The 15867-nt window shown below is 52.5% G+C and overlaps 1 protein-coding gene across 1 annotated transcript in view; it reads left to right on the plus strand.

Moving 5' to 3' along the window:
- The window catches only part of MSN (moesin), a 79517-nt gene extending 64417 nt beyond the window's left edge, over window positions 1-15100 (plus strand). Inside the window, exons 3-13 of the mRNA XM_056809276.1 lie at window positions 336-431; window positions 1466-1740; window positions 1952-2035; window positions 2997-3143; window positions 3803-3899; window positions 6904-7067; window positions 9064-9194; window positions 9637-9797; window positions 10642-10734; window positions 11267-11479; window positions 12922-15100. Of these exons, the coding sequence (XP_056665254.1) occupies window positions 336-431; window positions 1466-1740; window positions 1952-2035; window positions 2997-3143; window positions 3803-3899; window positions 6904-7067; window positions 9064-9194; window positions 9637-9797; window positions 10642-10734; window positions 11267-11479; window positions 12922-13086 (1626 nt within the window). The 3' untranslated portion in view covers window positions 13087-15100. The remainder of the gene's footprint in view (window positions 1-335; window positions 432-1465; window positions 1741-1951; window positions 2036-2996; window positions 3144-3802; window positions 3900-6903; window positions 7068-9063; window positions 9195-9636; window positions 9798-10641; window positions 10735-11266; window positions 11480-12921) is intronic.
- The last annotated feature ends 767 nt before the right edge of the window (window positions 15101-15867 follow it).

The following is a 15867-nucleotide window of genomic DNA, read 5'->3' on the forward strand; positions in this document are numbered from 1 at the left end:
GCATTTGCAGTTGGACCTTGGCGACATTCCTCACCACAGCATGCGGCTTAGGCCCTTTCTAGATGAAGAAATGCCTGTTCAGAGAGTCGTGACTCACTCAAAGTCACATAGCTAACATGTGGCAGAAGGGAGATTTGAACCCAGTTCTCCCTCTCAGTTGGGCAAGTCCAGCGGCCTGCCATTCACTCCCTTCCTCCTGCCATGGCTAGCGTGAGGCAGGTGCTCCAGAATCCCCAGAGAGCCCAGGCAGCAGCAGCAGAGTTACTGCCTCCCCCCATCGCCCATCCTGGAACGGGACTCCATCAGGGTTCATGGGATTTCCTTGGTTTCCCCAGGTTGTGAAGACCATCGGCCTGAGAGAAGTGTGGTTCTTCGGCCTCCAGTACCAAGATACCAAGGGCTTCTCCACGTGGCTGAAACTCAACAAAAAGGCAAGTGCCTAGACTGAGGGTGGAGAGGTGGAGAGAGACAGAGACAGAAATGGGGGGTGGAGAGACAGAGAGATCCGAGAGAGACAGAAGAGAGAAACTCGGAGACGGGAGAGAGGAAGAGAGAACACATGGGTGTTTCTGATGTTCTCGAAGGTCCCTTCCAGCTCTCACTTGCCTATTTCTCTGGGTCCTGCCACCTGGGACATTCTGGGCCCATGAGCTACATCCTGGCATGCCTGAAGACAGGCTCCAGGCCCAGCTTCCTGCCTTCTCGTTCCCCTCCGAGCATGAAGAGGGACGCCCTGAATGTGCCCCCCAAGGGCCCAGCTGGGCCTCAGCCCTCACTGCCAACCAGCCCTGAGAACCCCTAGGTCTAGTGCTTGGGTGATCCCTTTGAGGCAAGCTGCCCAGAGCCAGAAATCGGGGCAGTCAGGGAGTGCCAGGCCCTGAGCCCTCACCCACTCACTGCTAAGAGCAGTGGCCACATGGGCAAGGGACCCAGGAAGAATGTTCTGCTTGGGAGGGTCTGGCTCCCAGGACTGCATTCCCCAAGGAGGGGCATTGCCTCATCCTTGCCCGGTGCCATCTCCAGGTTGGCCAGAGTGGCCCTCGGCCACCTGATTCCTTCCTTTTATTTAGTTCCCCTTTGTTTGCGTTTGATACCAATCTTTTCTCAATATTTGCGCCCTTATGCCAAAGAAAACCATTTAAGCAAAATTGCCCAATGAGGCAGCTGTGTCCAGCAGGGCACGCGATGCTCTGCACCAGTGGTCCCCTCCCTCTATCTCATCCGGGCTTCTCTGGAAGCCGTCTCGTTCCTTGCAGTTTCCCAGAATTCCCCTGCCTTCTAGTGCTGTCACTCACCCCATCATCAGTGCCTGCTTGCTACCCTCTTGCCTTTGCTTTCATTGCTTCTGGCCACTTGGTCCAAGCCTTCTCCAGCCTCTGTCCATTTCCTTGTGAGAACCAGCAGTGGGAAAAGACGGGGCGACTGTGGAGCCTCAGTTTGCCTGAGCTCATGTCTCCACACACAGGTGACAGCCCAGGACGTCCGCAAGGAGAGCCCCCTGCTCTTCAAATTCCGGGCCAAGTTCTACCCCGAGGACGTGTCTGAGGAGCTGATTCAGGACATCACGCAGCGCCTGTTCTTCCTGCAAGTGAAGGAGGGGATCCTCAATGACGACATCTACTGCCCTCCGGAGACGGCCGTATTGCTGGCCTCCTATGCAGTCCAGTCCAAGTACGGCGACTTCAACAAGGAGGTGCACAAGGCTGGCTACTTGGCCGGGGACAAGCTGCTGCCCCAGAGGTACAACCACGAGGACTGAGATCTTCCTTCTTTACTTGCCTAAGCCTCAGTCTTCCCTTCTGTAAAATGGAGATCAAATGCACAGCCAGCCTCCCAGAGTGGTTGCAAGGAAAATGCTTCTTTGTGAGCCCTTCCACGCTCCACACTTGAGAGCAGTAACCAAGGTTCTTTCAAGCCAGCCCTTAACCACGTAACTCGGTTTTCTCTGTAGAGTCTTGGAGCAGCACAAACTGAACAAGGACCAGTGGGAGGAAAGGATCCAGGTGTGGCACGAGGAGCATCGGGGCATGCTGAGGTGAGTCAGCTGGGCAGTAAGCCCAGCCACATGCCTGGCTCAGCCTGCTTGGACCATTCATTGGAATTCACTGCACTGGGCACTGGTGGAGTAAGACGATATGGGCCTTACCTTTAGGGAGCTCATGATCTAGCGAGGGAAGAAGAGACAAGCAGATTTCTCAATCATTCAAACATTTATGGGGGCACCTAGGCGGCTCCATGGATTGAGAGTCAGGCCTAGAGATGGGAGGTTCTGGACTTCCTAGCTGTGTGACCCTGGGCAAGTCACTTTACCCTAGTTTCCTCCTCTGTCAAATGAGCTGGAGAAGGAAATGACAAACCACTCTACGATCTTTGCCAAGAAAGGTCCAAAGTGGGGTCACCAAGTGTTAGACATGACTACTTGACTAAATAACAGCAAGGAAAAGCTAGAGATTCAGTACATAATGAGGGAAAAGGGAAGAAGAGGCAGGAGATTTGGAGCCAAAAGACCCCAGTTGGAATCCCAGACCTATTAACTTCCCGGTATGCCCTTTGGCAAGTTGCTTAACTTCCTCTGTCAAGGGGAAGTTTGGAGGCCCAGACTCCATTTCCCCACTGCCTTTCTACTTTCTATGAAGGCATTTCAGATACAGGGAATAGCATGGGTGAAGGCACGTGGGCACTAGAGCTCAGAAGGTGCTTGGTGGTGAGAGGGGGCCATGTAGGCTTGGCAGAAATGGAGATTGTATGAAATGGAAGTAATAAGAATGAGAAAGGGAAGGGTGGAAGGCCTTGAATGCCAGACTAAAGAGTTTGCCCTTTGGCCTGCATGGCTCCCTCTGTCTGCCAAGTGGTGCCAAGAACAAGTCTAGGGTGGAGGAAGCTCCTTCTGCCATGCAACAAGCAGGATGGATTCGAGCCCTAGGGAAAAGGGGGAAGGGGCGTTGTCAGGTGACCGCACTAAGGCGCTCTCTTAGCATCTTTTCCTTGGCCTTCAGGGAAGATGCTGTCCTGGAATACCTGAAGATAGCTCAGGACCTGGAGATGTATGGGGTCAATTACTTCAACATCAAGAACAAGAAGGGTTCCGAGCTGTGGCTGGGCGTGGATGCCCTGGGCCTCAATATCTACGACCAGATTGACAGGTGAGGGAGGCCCACTCCTCCTTGCCCCTCTGGCTGGCGCTCAGAGAAGGGGATGCCAGTGAGTCCACCCCCTGCCTCTAGGCCGGAGCATGGAGGAGGGGATGCCAGTGAGTCCATCCCCTGCCTCTAGGCCGGAGCATGGAGGAGGGGATGCCAGTGAGTCCATCCCCCTGCCTCCAGGCCAAGAGCTGCCATAACTGCCTCAAGTTCTTTCTCACGTCAGCTGGAAGCCTCCTTGGCCCCATTTATCCCAGTTTAGCCGCTTGCCGCGCTAAGCCTGTGGAGCCTGAGGCCTTCTTTTGACTCTTCTCTTTGCCCTTCTTCCCCCTCCCCGATACCAAACAGGGGCTACAGAAGCTTTAGTCCCTTTAACGTTTGCTCTGTCACGAGGATTCTTTGGGGTAGTTCGCTCCAGCCTGATGAAGACGGCAGCGCGCTGGGCTTGCTTGGGATCAGAAGACCTGAGTTCCAGCCCCAGCGCTGTCCCTCACCAGCCATGGGAGCCCGGGCGGACCTCTGTCCTGCTGGCTGGCCGCCCTGGTAGTCCCCGCCTTCTGAGGCTATTGGGCAGAAAGTGCTTGCTAAGTCAGGGGTGAGGAGTGCGCTGCTGGCTTTGGGGCTCCCTTCTGCCCTGATCTTCTCTATGTTCCCTCCTACAGGCTGACCCCCAAGATTGGCTTCCCTTGGAGTGAAATCCGGAACATTTCCTTCAATGATAAGAAATTTGTCATCAAACCAATTGACAAGAAAGCTCCGGTAAGTGGCCGGGATCTGGGCTAGCTAGGCCCTGTGGTGCCAATTCAGGGACGGGACTGGATTTTTAAAAACATCCCTTTAGGGAGTAAAGACAGACAGGAAATTTGGGGGAGGAGGAAGGCTAAATGAAATGGAATCAGAAGCCTTGGGTATTGCTCTAGGCTTCCATGGTCTGTGAGACCTTGGGTAAGTCACATGAACCTCAGTTGTCCCCCTCTTTAAAATGAAGGCAGTTGGACAAAGGCTTCTTGGGTCTCTATAAAGCCATGATTTTATGTGGGACTTTGGGCAAGTCCCTTCTCCTCCCTGGGCCTCAGTTTTTTACTCTGTCAAATACGAAGGCATTGGCCAGCCCTTGTAGCTCAGTTGGGTGATATTCTGTGATTCTAAGCATGGTAGCTTTGCCTCTGCCACCTTGGACACCTCTAGCCACGAGCACAGGGGCAGCCTGGGCAGCCCAGATTCTTGACTGAGAAAGAGTGAGACAGGCAGAAGAGAGGTAGGTCAGGAGCTATTCAGCCTTTCAAGAGCCTCTCCCATCCTAGATGGGAGGGATGGGGAGGAATGAGGCCTAGGCCAAAGTTCCATTTACAACCTTGGTCAAGAAAGCCTTCAGCCTTCCTTGAACCCTCCCCTCACTGGGACAGGATCTTAGATTTGCTCATTTGAAAGAGATGCCAGACAGAAGCCATCCGTTCCCTCCAATGCCAAGGAATCCCTTTGCCACCTACCCAGTGACTTGGTGGATAGAGTGCTGGGCCTACAGTCAGGAAGACTTGAGTTTAAATCTGACCTCAGATACTTACTAGCTGTGTGACCCTGGGCAAGTCACTTAATATCTGTATGCCTGGGAAGCGGCCAGGTGGCTGGTCATGCAGCCTTATCATCCCTCCCCACAATGAGAGAGAACTGACTGCCTGGATCCTGTTGGAGAAGGTGTGGCACACATGCCCCTGGTGTGCCAGAGGGGGCTGCTCCATTCCCCATCTCCAGCATGCCTGAGGACATTTTACATGCCCCGCCTTTCTGTTCAACCACCCAATGGGAGCACTTCCTCCCTCCTCTCTCTGAGGTAATGCAGGGGTCTCACAGGCAGCTTCAAGGTGCAGTTTGGGCACATGATCTCAAAAAGGTTAACCAGTGCTGGCCTTGTTGTTTTGGCTGGTTGCCTACTTGTCATCAGCTTTTTTCTCGTTTTTGGCCCAATGGAAGGTGTCTTCACTGGCATGGGAAGACCCTTCTCCCAATGCAGATTTCTGTTGGTGCCTGGGGCCATGGAGCAGTGCGGGTCCAGGATGGGGCTTACAACCAGTCCTTATTGATTCTCCGACAGGCAGCCTCTCTTTACCCATCTAGGACTCATCATGTTTTGTCATTATTGTTTAGCCATGTCTGACTCCTCCTGGCCCCATGGACCATAGCTAGCCATGAGGCTTTCTTGGCCAGGATATTGGAGTGGTTTGCTATTTAATTCTCCAGTGGATCCTCCCATCAGGCAATCAGAGGTGAAGTGACTTGTCCAGGGTCACACAACTAGGCCATCTTGGAGTCTGTATTTAAACTCAGGTCTTCCTGATCCCAAGCCCAACACTTTAGCCACTGAGCCAGCCAACCAGCTCCTAGGCATAAGCAGATCTTGCCCAAGGTCACCCAGGTAGGAAGTGTCTGAGGCCAAATTTGAACTCAGGATCTCCCATCTTTAGGCCTGGCCTTTGCTGTGAGTGGGGGAGCATGCTTACATGTCCTCTGTGACCACGAATGATTGTGATCAGCTGCCTTCTAGGGGTTTTCTGTCGTTTTAGCTGCTGAATAGGTAGTTCTGTTTATAAATTCTTTAGATTTGTCATTTTCTTGCAGGAGGATTGATTATATTTCATTTAGTTCAATGTCACATTTGGTTCAACCAATGGAAGGAAGCCAGTTGGCTTTCGAGTTTTGTGCTGTTAAGAAAAATGACCATGATGCTTTGGTTTTGGGGGGTTGATAAGATGACTCGTTGGACTTGCAGTCCAATAAAACCCTCAGATCTTCTTCACTAACTTCCTCTGTACTTGAGATGGATTTCCTTAACAAAAGCACAGGACTCGATTTAGGCCTCCCCAGCTTTCCCTTGGTAGCTCGGCCACTCATCCTCATGGGCCTTTTTGTGGGTTTTGGACTTGGAGTCCATCAATCCAGTTCAGGAGCTGGCCTTTCTGATCTTGGGTTATCTGACAGTCTGAGAATCAATCCTGTGTATTAGTTCCAAGGCAGAAAAGTCGTAAGGACTAGACAATGGGGGTAAAGTGACTTGCCCAGGGTCACACAGTTGGGAAGTGTCTGAGGTCAGATTTGAACCCAGGACCTCCCATCTCTAGGTCTGGCTCTCTACTGAACCACCCAGCTGTCCTGTTACCTATTTTAAAAGAAATTAGACGTATAATTTAAAATAAATTCAAATATTATTCAAAGCAAATTTCAGGGTACAACTTATAATGAAAGGCCCTAATACGCGCTCTAACCTGGTGCAACAGCCTTCTGAAAGCAAGATACAAAGATAGCAAACGCTTCTGGGATGCTGAGCATTTGAAGAGTTCCCATCTCTCTTGTTTTGCAGTTTACACTGCTTTAATCTTCAATGCACAATCTGTGTGTCATAGTGGAGAGGGAACCAGCCTTGGAATCAGGAAGACCTGAGTTCGAGTCCTGTTTCTGATACATACTGGCTATAAGATCTTGGGAAAGTTGTCTAGCTTCCTCCTGGTGCCTCAGACAACTTGGCCTGTGTTGGAGATGGAGTTTCCTCCCTGGAAACTCTATAACCTCAATGAAGTCTCTAGATAATAAAGGTAGTTGTGTATTACAGATGGGGAAACTGAGGCCAAGTGATTCACACCTAGCATGGTTGATGGATATCAGTCTAGACTCAAGGCCAGCTCTTTACAGTCCAGGTTCAAGGTTCTTTTGTCTGTTCTTGCCTAAAGCTCTTTCTCCTTCTCCATTCTCCGTCCCCTGCCACCTCCAGGACTTTGTCTTCTATGCTCCTCGTCTCCGCATTAACAAACGCATCCTGGCGCTGTGTATGGGGAACCATGAGCTGTACATGCGACGCCGCAAACCAGACACCATTGAGGTGCAGCAGATGAAGGCCCAGGCCCGAGAGGAGAAGCACCAGAAGCAGATGGAGAGGTGGGTGCTGAGCAGACCAAGGGCCTTTATTTTTTTTTTCATTTTACTTATTTGTTTTTGAGCATTATTTTATTTGGTCATTTCCAAACATTATTCATTGGAAACAAAGATCATTTTCTTTTCCTCCCCCCCCTACCTCTCCCATAGCCGACGCGTGATTCCGCTGGGTATCACATGTGTCCTTGATTCGAACCCATTTCTATGTTGTTGGTATTTGCATTAGGGTGCCAAGGGCCTTTAATGGGACACATATTGAAGAGTGGATACAGAGCCACGCCTAGAAACTCTAGGAGGTCCTGGGTTCAAATCTGGATTCAGACAGTTCCTAGCTGAGTGACCTGGGCAAGTCACTTCACCCCCATTGCCTAGTCCTTACCGCTCTTCTGCCTTAGAACCCCTGCATACATGTTGATTGTAGGATGGAAAATAAGAGTTTAAAATGACTGGGGGGAAAGAGGGGGTCTGGGAAAACTCGAGAGGCTTAGTGCAGACACGGGCAGTCAACCTGTTAGTATGCCCTTCCCAGAGGCAATCGTGGCAAAGATCTGTTCCCAATTCTAAAGAGTTAGAGTTAAGGGAGAAGGGTGGCCCTGGGAGAAGAGGGAGCCACATAATTCATAGCAGGGGGAAACATGGTGGCATTCCAGATCCTGTTTGGAGGGTGGAAAGTGACCACTTAATATGGAATCTGGGGGGTTAAGTAATCTTAGAGGCAACTAGAGAAGCCACGGTACACCCAGTACTGGACCTGGAATCAGGAAGCTTTGAATTCAAATGTACCCACAGATGCTTGCTGACTGTGTGACCCTGGGCAAGTCACTTAACTCACTGTGTGCCTCAGTTTCCCCAATGGTGCAATAAGAATTTAGGGTTAGGGTTATGGCACCTACTGATGGCACCTACCTCCCAGGGCTCTTGTGAAGACCCAAGAGAGATAACATTCATAAAGCTTTTTGCAAACCTTAAAGCCCTCTATAAATGTTAGTGGTTATCATCCTCATCCTCATCATTATATTGTTATTGTTTTTAAGCCCTTTCCTTCTGTCTTAGGATTGATATAAGTATTGGTTCCAAGGCAGAAGAGTAGTCAGGGCTAGGCAGTGGGGGTTAAGGGACTTGTGCAGGGTCACACAGCCAGTGTCGGAAGCCAGATTGGAATTCAGAACCTCCCAACTCTAGGTCTGGTTTTCTATCCACTGAGCATCTAACTGCCCCTATTGTTATCATTAAATGCGCACTGTTTAAAGTGCCTACTGGATGGAGCTCTAGGCAGACAGGTGCCAGACCCGTCTTAAGTTGTGTGGTTTCCTCTAGTTCCCAGAGAAGTACTATGTACAGTACTGTATACAGTAGGTGCTTAATGAGTACCTTTTTGAGTAGGTAACTGTCTCAGACCATAGCTTCCTCAGGTCTGCTTGGCTTAAAGCCCTGATACAGAAATATAAGAAATAGGAGAGACAGGATTTGAACTCAATTTTAGAATCGTAGATTGAGAGATAAAAAGCTGAGTTCACATCCTGACTTGGCTATTACCACTGATCATGTGGAGAGTAATGTTATTTATATGGGCCTCAGTTTACTAAATTATTAAGCAAGGGGGTCAGATTAACTGGCCCTTGTGATCCCTTCAAGTCCTAGATCTAGGAGCCTTTTGTGACCTTGGACAAGTCATTTCCCTCCTGTCAAACGATGGAGTCCTTCCTTGGAACCCGTGATCCCAGCAGAAAGTCAGGGGCATCCTTCCTGTGATTTCCCTAATGTGATTTGTCCATAGTTTCCTTGGCTTCATGGCCTGCCTCTCCTTAAACACAGCAGGGGAATATTTTCTCCCCAAGCTAAGGAGACCCCCTGTTTAATAGATGTTTGGGGGATTGAAGTGAAAGGGGTCCTGGGAGCCCCCACGTCAGGGGCGCAGGGGAAGCTGGGAGCCTAGCTGTTGCTAAGTCCTTGCCTTTTCCCCTATTCCATTCTCCCTTTGCCCCCCCACCCCGCCCAGGGCTCTCCTGGAGAATGAGAAGAAGAAACGAGAGCTTGCGGAGAAGGAGAAGGAGAAGATTGAGAGGGAGAAGGAAGAGCTGATGGAAAAACTAAGGCAGATTGAGGAACAGACCAAGAAAGCTCAGCTAGGTACCAAGGGGCCTTGGGGGTGGGGGTCGGGGGAGCCGTTAGTGGCCAGTGCCAGCCGAGACAACTTAGCCCTCACCCCCTGGCGCTCAGTCTCTTTGGGGATCCCTCCCTCCTGTGGAATGGCTTGAAGGAGAGTGGGGGGCGGGTGATGGCTGCACAGGCTGAACAAATTCCTGCTAACACAGTTGGCCCGAAGTCGAATGGGCTACCTCCTCAGGTAGTGAGCTCCCCGCCACTACCTACAAGGAGGAGGTCCTGGAGGAGAGGCTGGCTGGGTCCCTTCATTGGGATCAGTGTGCTTGGTCAGGTATGGTTGGGTGCGCCAGCTGCTGGAGTCGCGGTCAGCCGGGAGAATTTGGGGCTCCCCAGATGGGTCTAGTGGGGGGTGGGGGGAGGGAGATGGGTGTCCCTTGGGCCTCATCCTCTGCCTCTTTCTGACCAGAACTGGAAGAGCAGACTCGGAAGGCACTGGAGCTAGAAGAGGAGAGGAAGCGGGCCCAGGATGAGGCTGAAAAGCTGGCCAAGGAGCGGCGGGAGGCCGAGGAGGCCAAAGAGGCCCTCCTTCGGGCCTCTCGGGACCAAAAGAAGACCCAGGAGCAGCTGGTAATGCTCAGTGGGGATGTGTGTGGGCACGTCGGGGAGTGGGGCTGCTTCAGGCCCGATATTCTTGGGTCAGGGAAGAGCTGTCAGAGCTGTTGGTAGACAAACCTTTGGCCTGTCCTCTCTCAAGTCCTTGTGGGTCGAGCAGGCCTGTGGGGGCAGTAGCACTGAGGGTCCGCCCTGATGAATGGCCCAGGGGGCTTCCCTGGAGGCTCCTCTGTTTCCCTCACCAATGGGCGCCCACGTCAGTGGGTTTGGCCACTGTGGGACTCTCAGCAAATTATTTAATGTGAGCAGACTCAGCAAGGGGCCTGGCCTGGGCGGACTGGAAGATCCCAGGGCGGCCCAGGCTGTGTTGGGCAGAAGGAAGAGGCTTCTGTGCGCTCTGCGAAAGCCCTCCCGGAGTGGCCAGGCCCAGCCCAGGCTCTCCTGGCCTCCAGACACAAAAGTCTGGCAGTTTAGACCAGAGCGTGGCTGGCTGGCTGGCTCGAGCTAAGTCAGTCACCAGTGTGACGCGGAGCTGAAAAGCCCAACCTGATCTTGGGCCGCATTCAAAGAGACGGGGGGCGAGGGTGGATGCTTAGCAGGGTGTGGCCGAGGCCCTCCATGAGGGCAGTAGAGGGTGGAAAAGGCAAGATGGGGGCGGACCACGGCAGGGGCCTTGGATGCCAGAGAATCATTAGGGCAAAGAGGAGGCCCAGTGGTTTGGGGCCTTCTGGCGGCCTGGCGCTCCTCAAGCTCCTCAGGGCCCTTCCGGATAGACCCAGCTCCTTGTGCTGGGGGTGGCTGGGAAGGCCAAAGCCCTCAGGCTCTTAGCTGGCCCTGAACGCCTCCCCTCCCTTCTCAGGCCTCTGAGATGGCAGAACTAACGGCCCGCATCAGCCAGCTGGAGATGGCCCGGCAGAAGAAGGAGAGTGAGGCTGTGGAATGGCAACAGAAGGTAAGGCAAGGGCTCCTGGGAGGAAGGGCAGAGCCTCTGGCCATCCTCAGTGCCCTGGGCACCAGCTGGCATGGGCAGGAGCTTCCCTCTGTAAAATGGGCCAGGGTGTGGGCCAAGCTCTGGGCATAGACGCCAAAGAGATGGCGCCTGCCTCCTGGGAGTTTACAGTCTAATGGCTGGGCTTGGGGGCAGGTGGCAGGTGGCAGGTGGCACACTCAGGACACAATGAAGCTCTGAGCTTGGCGCTGGTACCCCTTCCTAGCCTCCTGCCCCTGAACAAGGCATTGGCTGTCTTCAGTGCCAGCTTCCTCCTTGGGAAAAGGGGATGTTCCTGGAACCCACCTCCCTCCCTCCCTCCCTCCCTCCCTCCACAGGGCTTTGAGCTCCAAATAAAGGGAAGTTATTTCCACTTGGGCCCTTCTGCCTCATGGTCTAATGCGCTCACCTGGCTCCCCCAGGGGGGAGCCTGGGCCAAGATGGCAACTGCCAGGTAAGGGAGTGCTCACCTTGGCATGCCTTACGTACCATGCAGGCCCAAATGGTCCAGGAGGATCTGGAGAAGACCCGGGCTGAGCTGAAGAATGCCATGAGCACCCCCCATGAAAACGAGCAGGACGACGAGCAAGACGAGAACGCGGCCGAAGCCAGCGCCGAGCTGCGGGCCGAGGCCTCAACCAAGGACCGCAGTGAGGAAGACCGTACCACTGAGGCGGAGAAGAACGAGCGGGTCCAGAAACACCTGAAGGTAGCTGGGGGAGAGAGGGGGGTGGCCACGGGCTCAGCGGGCTCACCCTCCCTGCCCGACAGTGCCAACCTGCGTGCCCTCTGGCTGCAGGGCCCCATGCTGGCCAGTGGGCCAGGTACAACGCTGACTAAGTGTCAGGCATGTGGGTGGCCCACCAGAAAGGTGGACGGTGGGGAGTTCACAGGCAGAAGGCAGGGAGCAGGTTGCCAAGGAGAGGTCAGGAAGAGCAAGTGGTGAGGGGCACCAAGTCATTAGGTGGGATGAAGTACAGAGTGCCGAACTTGGAAGGCAGGGAGATCGAGGTTCAAATCCCACCTCAGACACTTAGCTGTGTGACCCTGGGCAAGTCACTTTAATTCTCTGGGCCTGTTTCCTCATTTATAAAGCGAGAGAGGTGGGATTGGACTTGACCTCTAAGGTCTCTTCCAACTATCGATTCATAATCCTTGGTCAAAGGAGCCCCAATTGAAGCTAGGACCTCTTGGGGCCTGCTTGACATTTCTCCTTGAATGGAATTTGGCAAGCTTGAAAGAAAGCTTCTGCAGTGGGCAGGGCCCTCTACTTGGCCATACAGATGTGACTGGGGGGCTTGGATGGGGTAGAATGCCATTCACATCAAGAGGGAGAGCGAGCGAGGTCATTCAGTTTTTGTTAGCACCACGTTGGGTGTTGGAGAAGGCCAAGTATAGACAAGCCGAGGCCCTTGACCCTCATGGAGGTACCATTCTAATTTGGGGAGAAGGCACTAACTCAGCTAGCTAAATGGACAGCTATATGGGCAGCAGCACCATTGCCAAGGAGAACAAATGTCTGGGCAAAGGACTCTGGGAAATAATTGGAGGCAGCTCAAGAATCATGGCTTCTGGGAAGGGGCCATGGAGGGAGGGAGGGAGAGAGGGAGAAAAAGAGAGAGAGAGGATGGATTCCATTCCCAAAGGCAGAAATAGAGGATGCATGCCGGGTGGAATATGGGTAGAGGCACAGAGCTGATGGCAGTGGGTAACGGGGGAAAGACCAGGAGAGAGAAGTGGTGTCCCATCCCCTCCCCTTCTGTCAGGAAGTTCGGTCGAATCCAAAGCCCTCCTGTGGCTCTGAGGCCGTTCTTTCTGTCCTCTCCTGGAGGTGAGCAGCAGCGCCCCATCTTTTAAGTGACCTGGATTCGAGTTCCGGCTTCGACACTTACTATCTGAGTGACATAGGCAAGTCCCCACTTTTCTGAGCCTCAGTTTCCTCTCTGGGGAATGTACAGGTTATACTTGTGCTGTCACCTGCTCAGGGATTGTCATGAGGGAAAGGTCTTTGTCAGTCAATACATGCTGTGTACATGTGAGTGGCCATCATCATCATTACCAGGGTTCAGGCTGTGTCTCTCGCATGCTGGCGTGGTTGGAATGTCCCGATTCAGCTTCTCTCTGCTCTCCTTCCCCCTCCCTTCAATCTAGGCCCTTACCTCGGAGCTGGCCAACGCCCGAGATGAGACCAAGAAGACAGCCAACGACATGATTCATGCAGAGAACATGCGTATGGGGCGTGACAAGTACAAGACCCTGCGTCAGATCCGCCAGGGCAACACCAAGCAGCGAATTGATGAATTTGAATCTATGTAATCCTCTGGTCCCTGTACCCCCCCTCCCAGCCATCTCTGACCTCTTACATCCCTACCCTCCCCCTTTCTGAACTCCCATCATACCAGAGCCATCAACGATTGGCACTGGCTTGCTCGAACCAACCACCCAGGCCCTCTAGGGACCCCAGAGCACCTTCCTCTTTTTCAACAAGAAAAAGGAAGAGAAATTTCAACCCTTCCTTCCCTCTCCCTTGCCCTCAACTGCCAGATTGATCCCCTTCCAGCTTAGGCCAGGACCTGACTTGTCCTTCAACAGAGGCTTCTTTCCTATCCTTGTCTCCCATGGTTCACTGCTGAATGTGGCCCTTTCTCCTTCCTCCCAGAGAGCCCAAGTCTAGGCACATGTGGGTCTTCTCCAGGTTCCTGTGGCTCAGTGCCATTCTATTCAGAATAGAAAGAGAGCCCATCTTAAATGTCTAACTCCAAAGACCAGAGAGACATTCTCTAAGCCCACTCTACCCTGAACCTTTCAGGCCACCAGGAGAGGAGAAAAGCACCAGGGGGTTGGGGGGAGGACAGAAAAATCCAACCATTCCCGATTCTCTTCACAGACCCCAGCCCACTTCATTGGCTTTGGTGACTCAGCACCCTGGGAGAGTGGGAGGGAGGGACTTTCAAGCAAGACACCAAAAAATTTTTAAGTCTTGGCTGCCCAGTGCCCCCAAGCAAAACAGTGCCTTATGGGAGCTGTTTGGGTGCCTTATGGGGGCTGATGAGGAAGCCTTCCACTTGGCCACCTGTGCCTTGGAGGCTGTCCCTTCTCCCCTACATGGGCCAGCCCCTACCCCACCTGCACCCACCCCTTCCTAGTAAAGCTAAACAAAAATACCAGGGCAGAGAGGGAAGTATTTCCCAGACCACAACTCTCGGTCCTGGGGAAAGGGCCACCCAGATTTCTCCTGGATCTGTGGCATATCCTAAATTCCAAACAAGGGGCTCTCATCAACCGATCCCTTCTTCCCTCCAGGAGAGTGCCAAAGGCCTATATGGGAGGGAACCATTGAATGTTACTATTCCACACCAGGACCCCCTCCCTCAACCAGAGATGCTCCAGTCCCCTAAAGCACACCTCATGGTATGTGTGAAGGGGATGGGACCATGTCTGCCACCAAAGGGATCCCCACAGACAGCCCCTCTCATCCACCTCCTCCCTAGCCGGGGTAGGTGCCAAGGGGTTAGACTGGCTCTGGGTTACTTTCCTTCATGGAGCTTCTTCCCTTAAGTCCCTCTGCCAAGCCATCACCATTTAGTATCCTGACCCCTCTCCTTCTCCCCACCTTGCCCAGCACACTGCTGGCTGGCAGGGGGGCACCAGGACCCTACCACATCCTACAAATTTTATTCTCTATGATGTCTCTTACCCCTATGCCCCTCAGTAGCATCTGATAAAATGTGGATTCCTTCCTTTGTATTACGCATAAAGAGAATCCTAGTCTAGGAGCAGGGCTGTGTTTTGGTCTGCAATTCCTTCCACGTCTTGAAAATGTATACTGTATTATAAAGAAGATATTTTGCAGGAAATTAATGTAAACCGCTTTCTGTATTAGTGACGACATCAGCACGATCGGTCACGTTAGATCGTTTTATTATTATTATTTGTTCTGCAACTTTTTCTCTGTTTCTGTCAGGTCCCTCTGGATTAGACAAGCTTGGCCTTCTCCCTCTTCCCTTTCCCAGTGGGCAGTGGGGCAGGGATGGGGGGCGTGGCTCCCAGCTGCCATCTGCCTTCCTTCCAAAGTCTCATGTTTTGCTGGAAAGTGTATCAGCCCTCTCGCTGGTCCCGGCCTCTAGTGGTTAACTTGACACTGTGCCCCTGTAGGCAGAGTTGGCCAGGGGCAGCGATTTACCCCGAGGGCGGCTGGGACAGAAGGCTAGACTTGGTGTGTGCGTCTTATGTGTTTTTTTGTTTTTTTTGTTTTTTTTTGTCTGGAGGGCTTTATTCTAAGGTCAAATGATGTTCAGTTTCAGTGCCAATAAAATTGAAACTACCCCCATTCTTCTGTTTGGCTTCAGTTATTTAAGGAACATTTATTAGGTGCCGACTATGTGTAGAGAGGGCCCTGGTTGGCCTGAGAGCTTGGGGCCGGGGTAGAACAAAGATGGGATGTGACTTGGGTCATTTTGTGCCAGAGAAATTTCTTTTTAAAGAACCCCAACTGTCCATGGGCTGGCCCTTCTTGGCAAAGACACTGGAGTGCTTTGCCAATTCCTTCTCCAGTTTTATGCAGCCAGAGGTTAAGTGGCTTGCCCAGAGTCACACAGCTAGAAGTGTCTGACTTTGGATTTGAACTCAAGTCTTCCTGACTTCAGGCCCAGTGCTCTACCTACTGGACTACCTCGCTGCCCCAATTCTCACCCTTAGCCACATTCAACAAAAAGGACTTCAGCTGGCACCCCACGCCCATCAGCTTTCTATCTGGAGGTGGGTAGCCTGTCGTCCACCAGCTTCATGTGATGTAACGTATTCAGCCATTCCCCAACTGGGGGCCACTACTCTCACTTTATAGTCATCAGCTCCACTTCCCTTACCCAGCAAGCCTTCCCTGTAACAACCAAGAAAACAGAAGAGATGGGAAAAACCAGCCCATCTACTGGGCCCAGCCAGATGGGCAACGTTTCACACCAAGAGTGAGTGCCCCAGCTTTCGTGAAGAATGGAGAAAGCTACATTTTCTCAACCTTTTCAGGGCCAACCTTTGATATTATCGTGGAAAAGGGTAGAGACAGGGCACTGCTCCTGGCCTGGTCCCCATGTAGGGAAC

This window comes from Monodelphis domestica, chromosome X (genome assembly GCF_027887165.1).
Source record: "Monodelphis domestica isolate mMonDom1 chromosome X, mMonDom1.pri, whole genome shotgun sequence".
Taxonomy (NCBI): Eukaryota; Metazoa; Chordata; class Mammalia; order Didelphimorphia; family Didelphidae; genus Monodelphis; species Monodelphis domestica.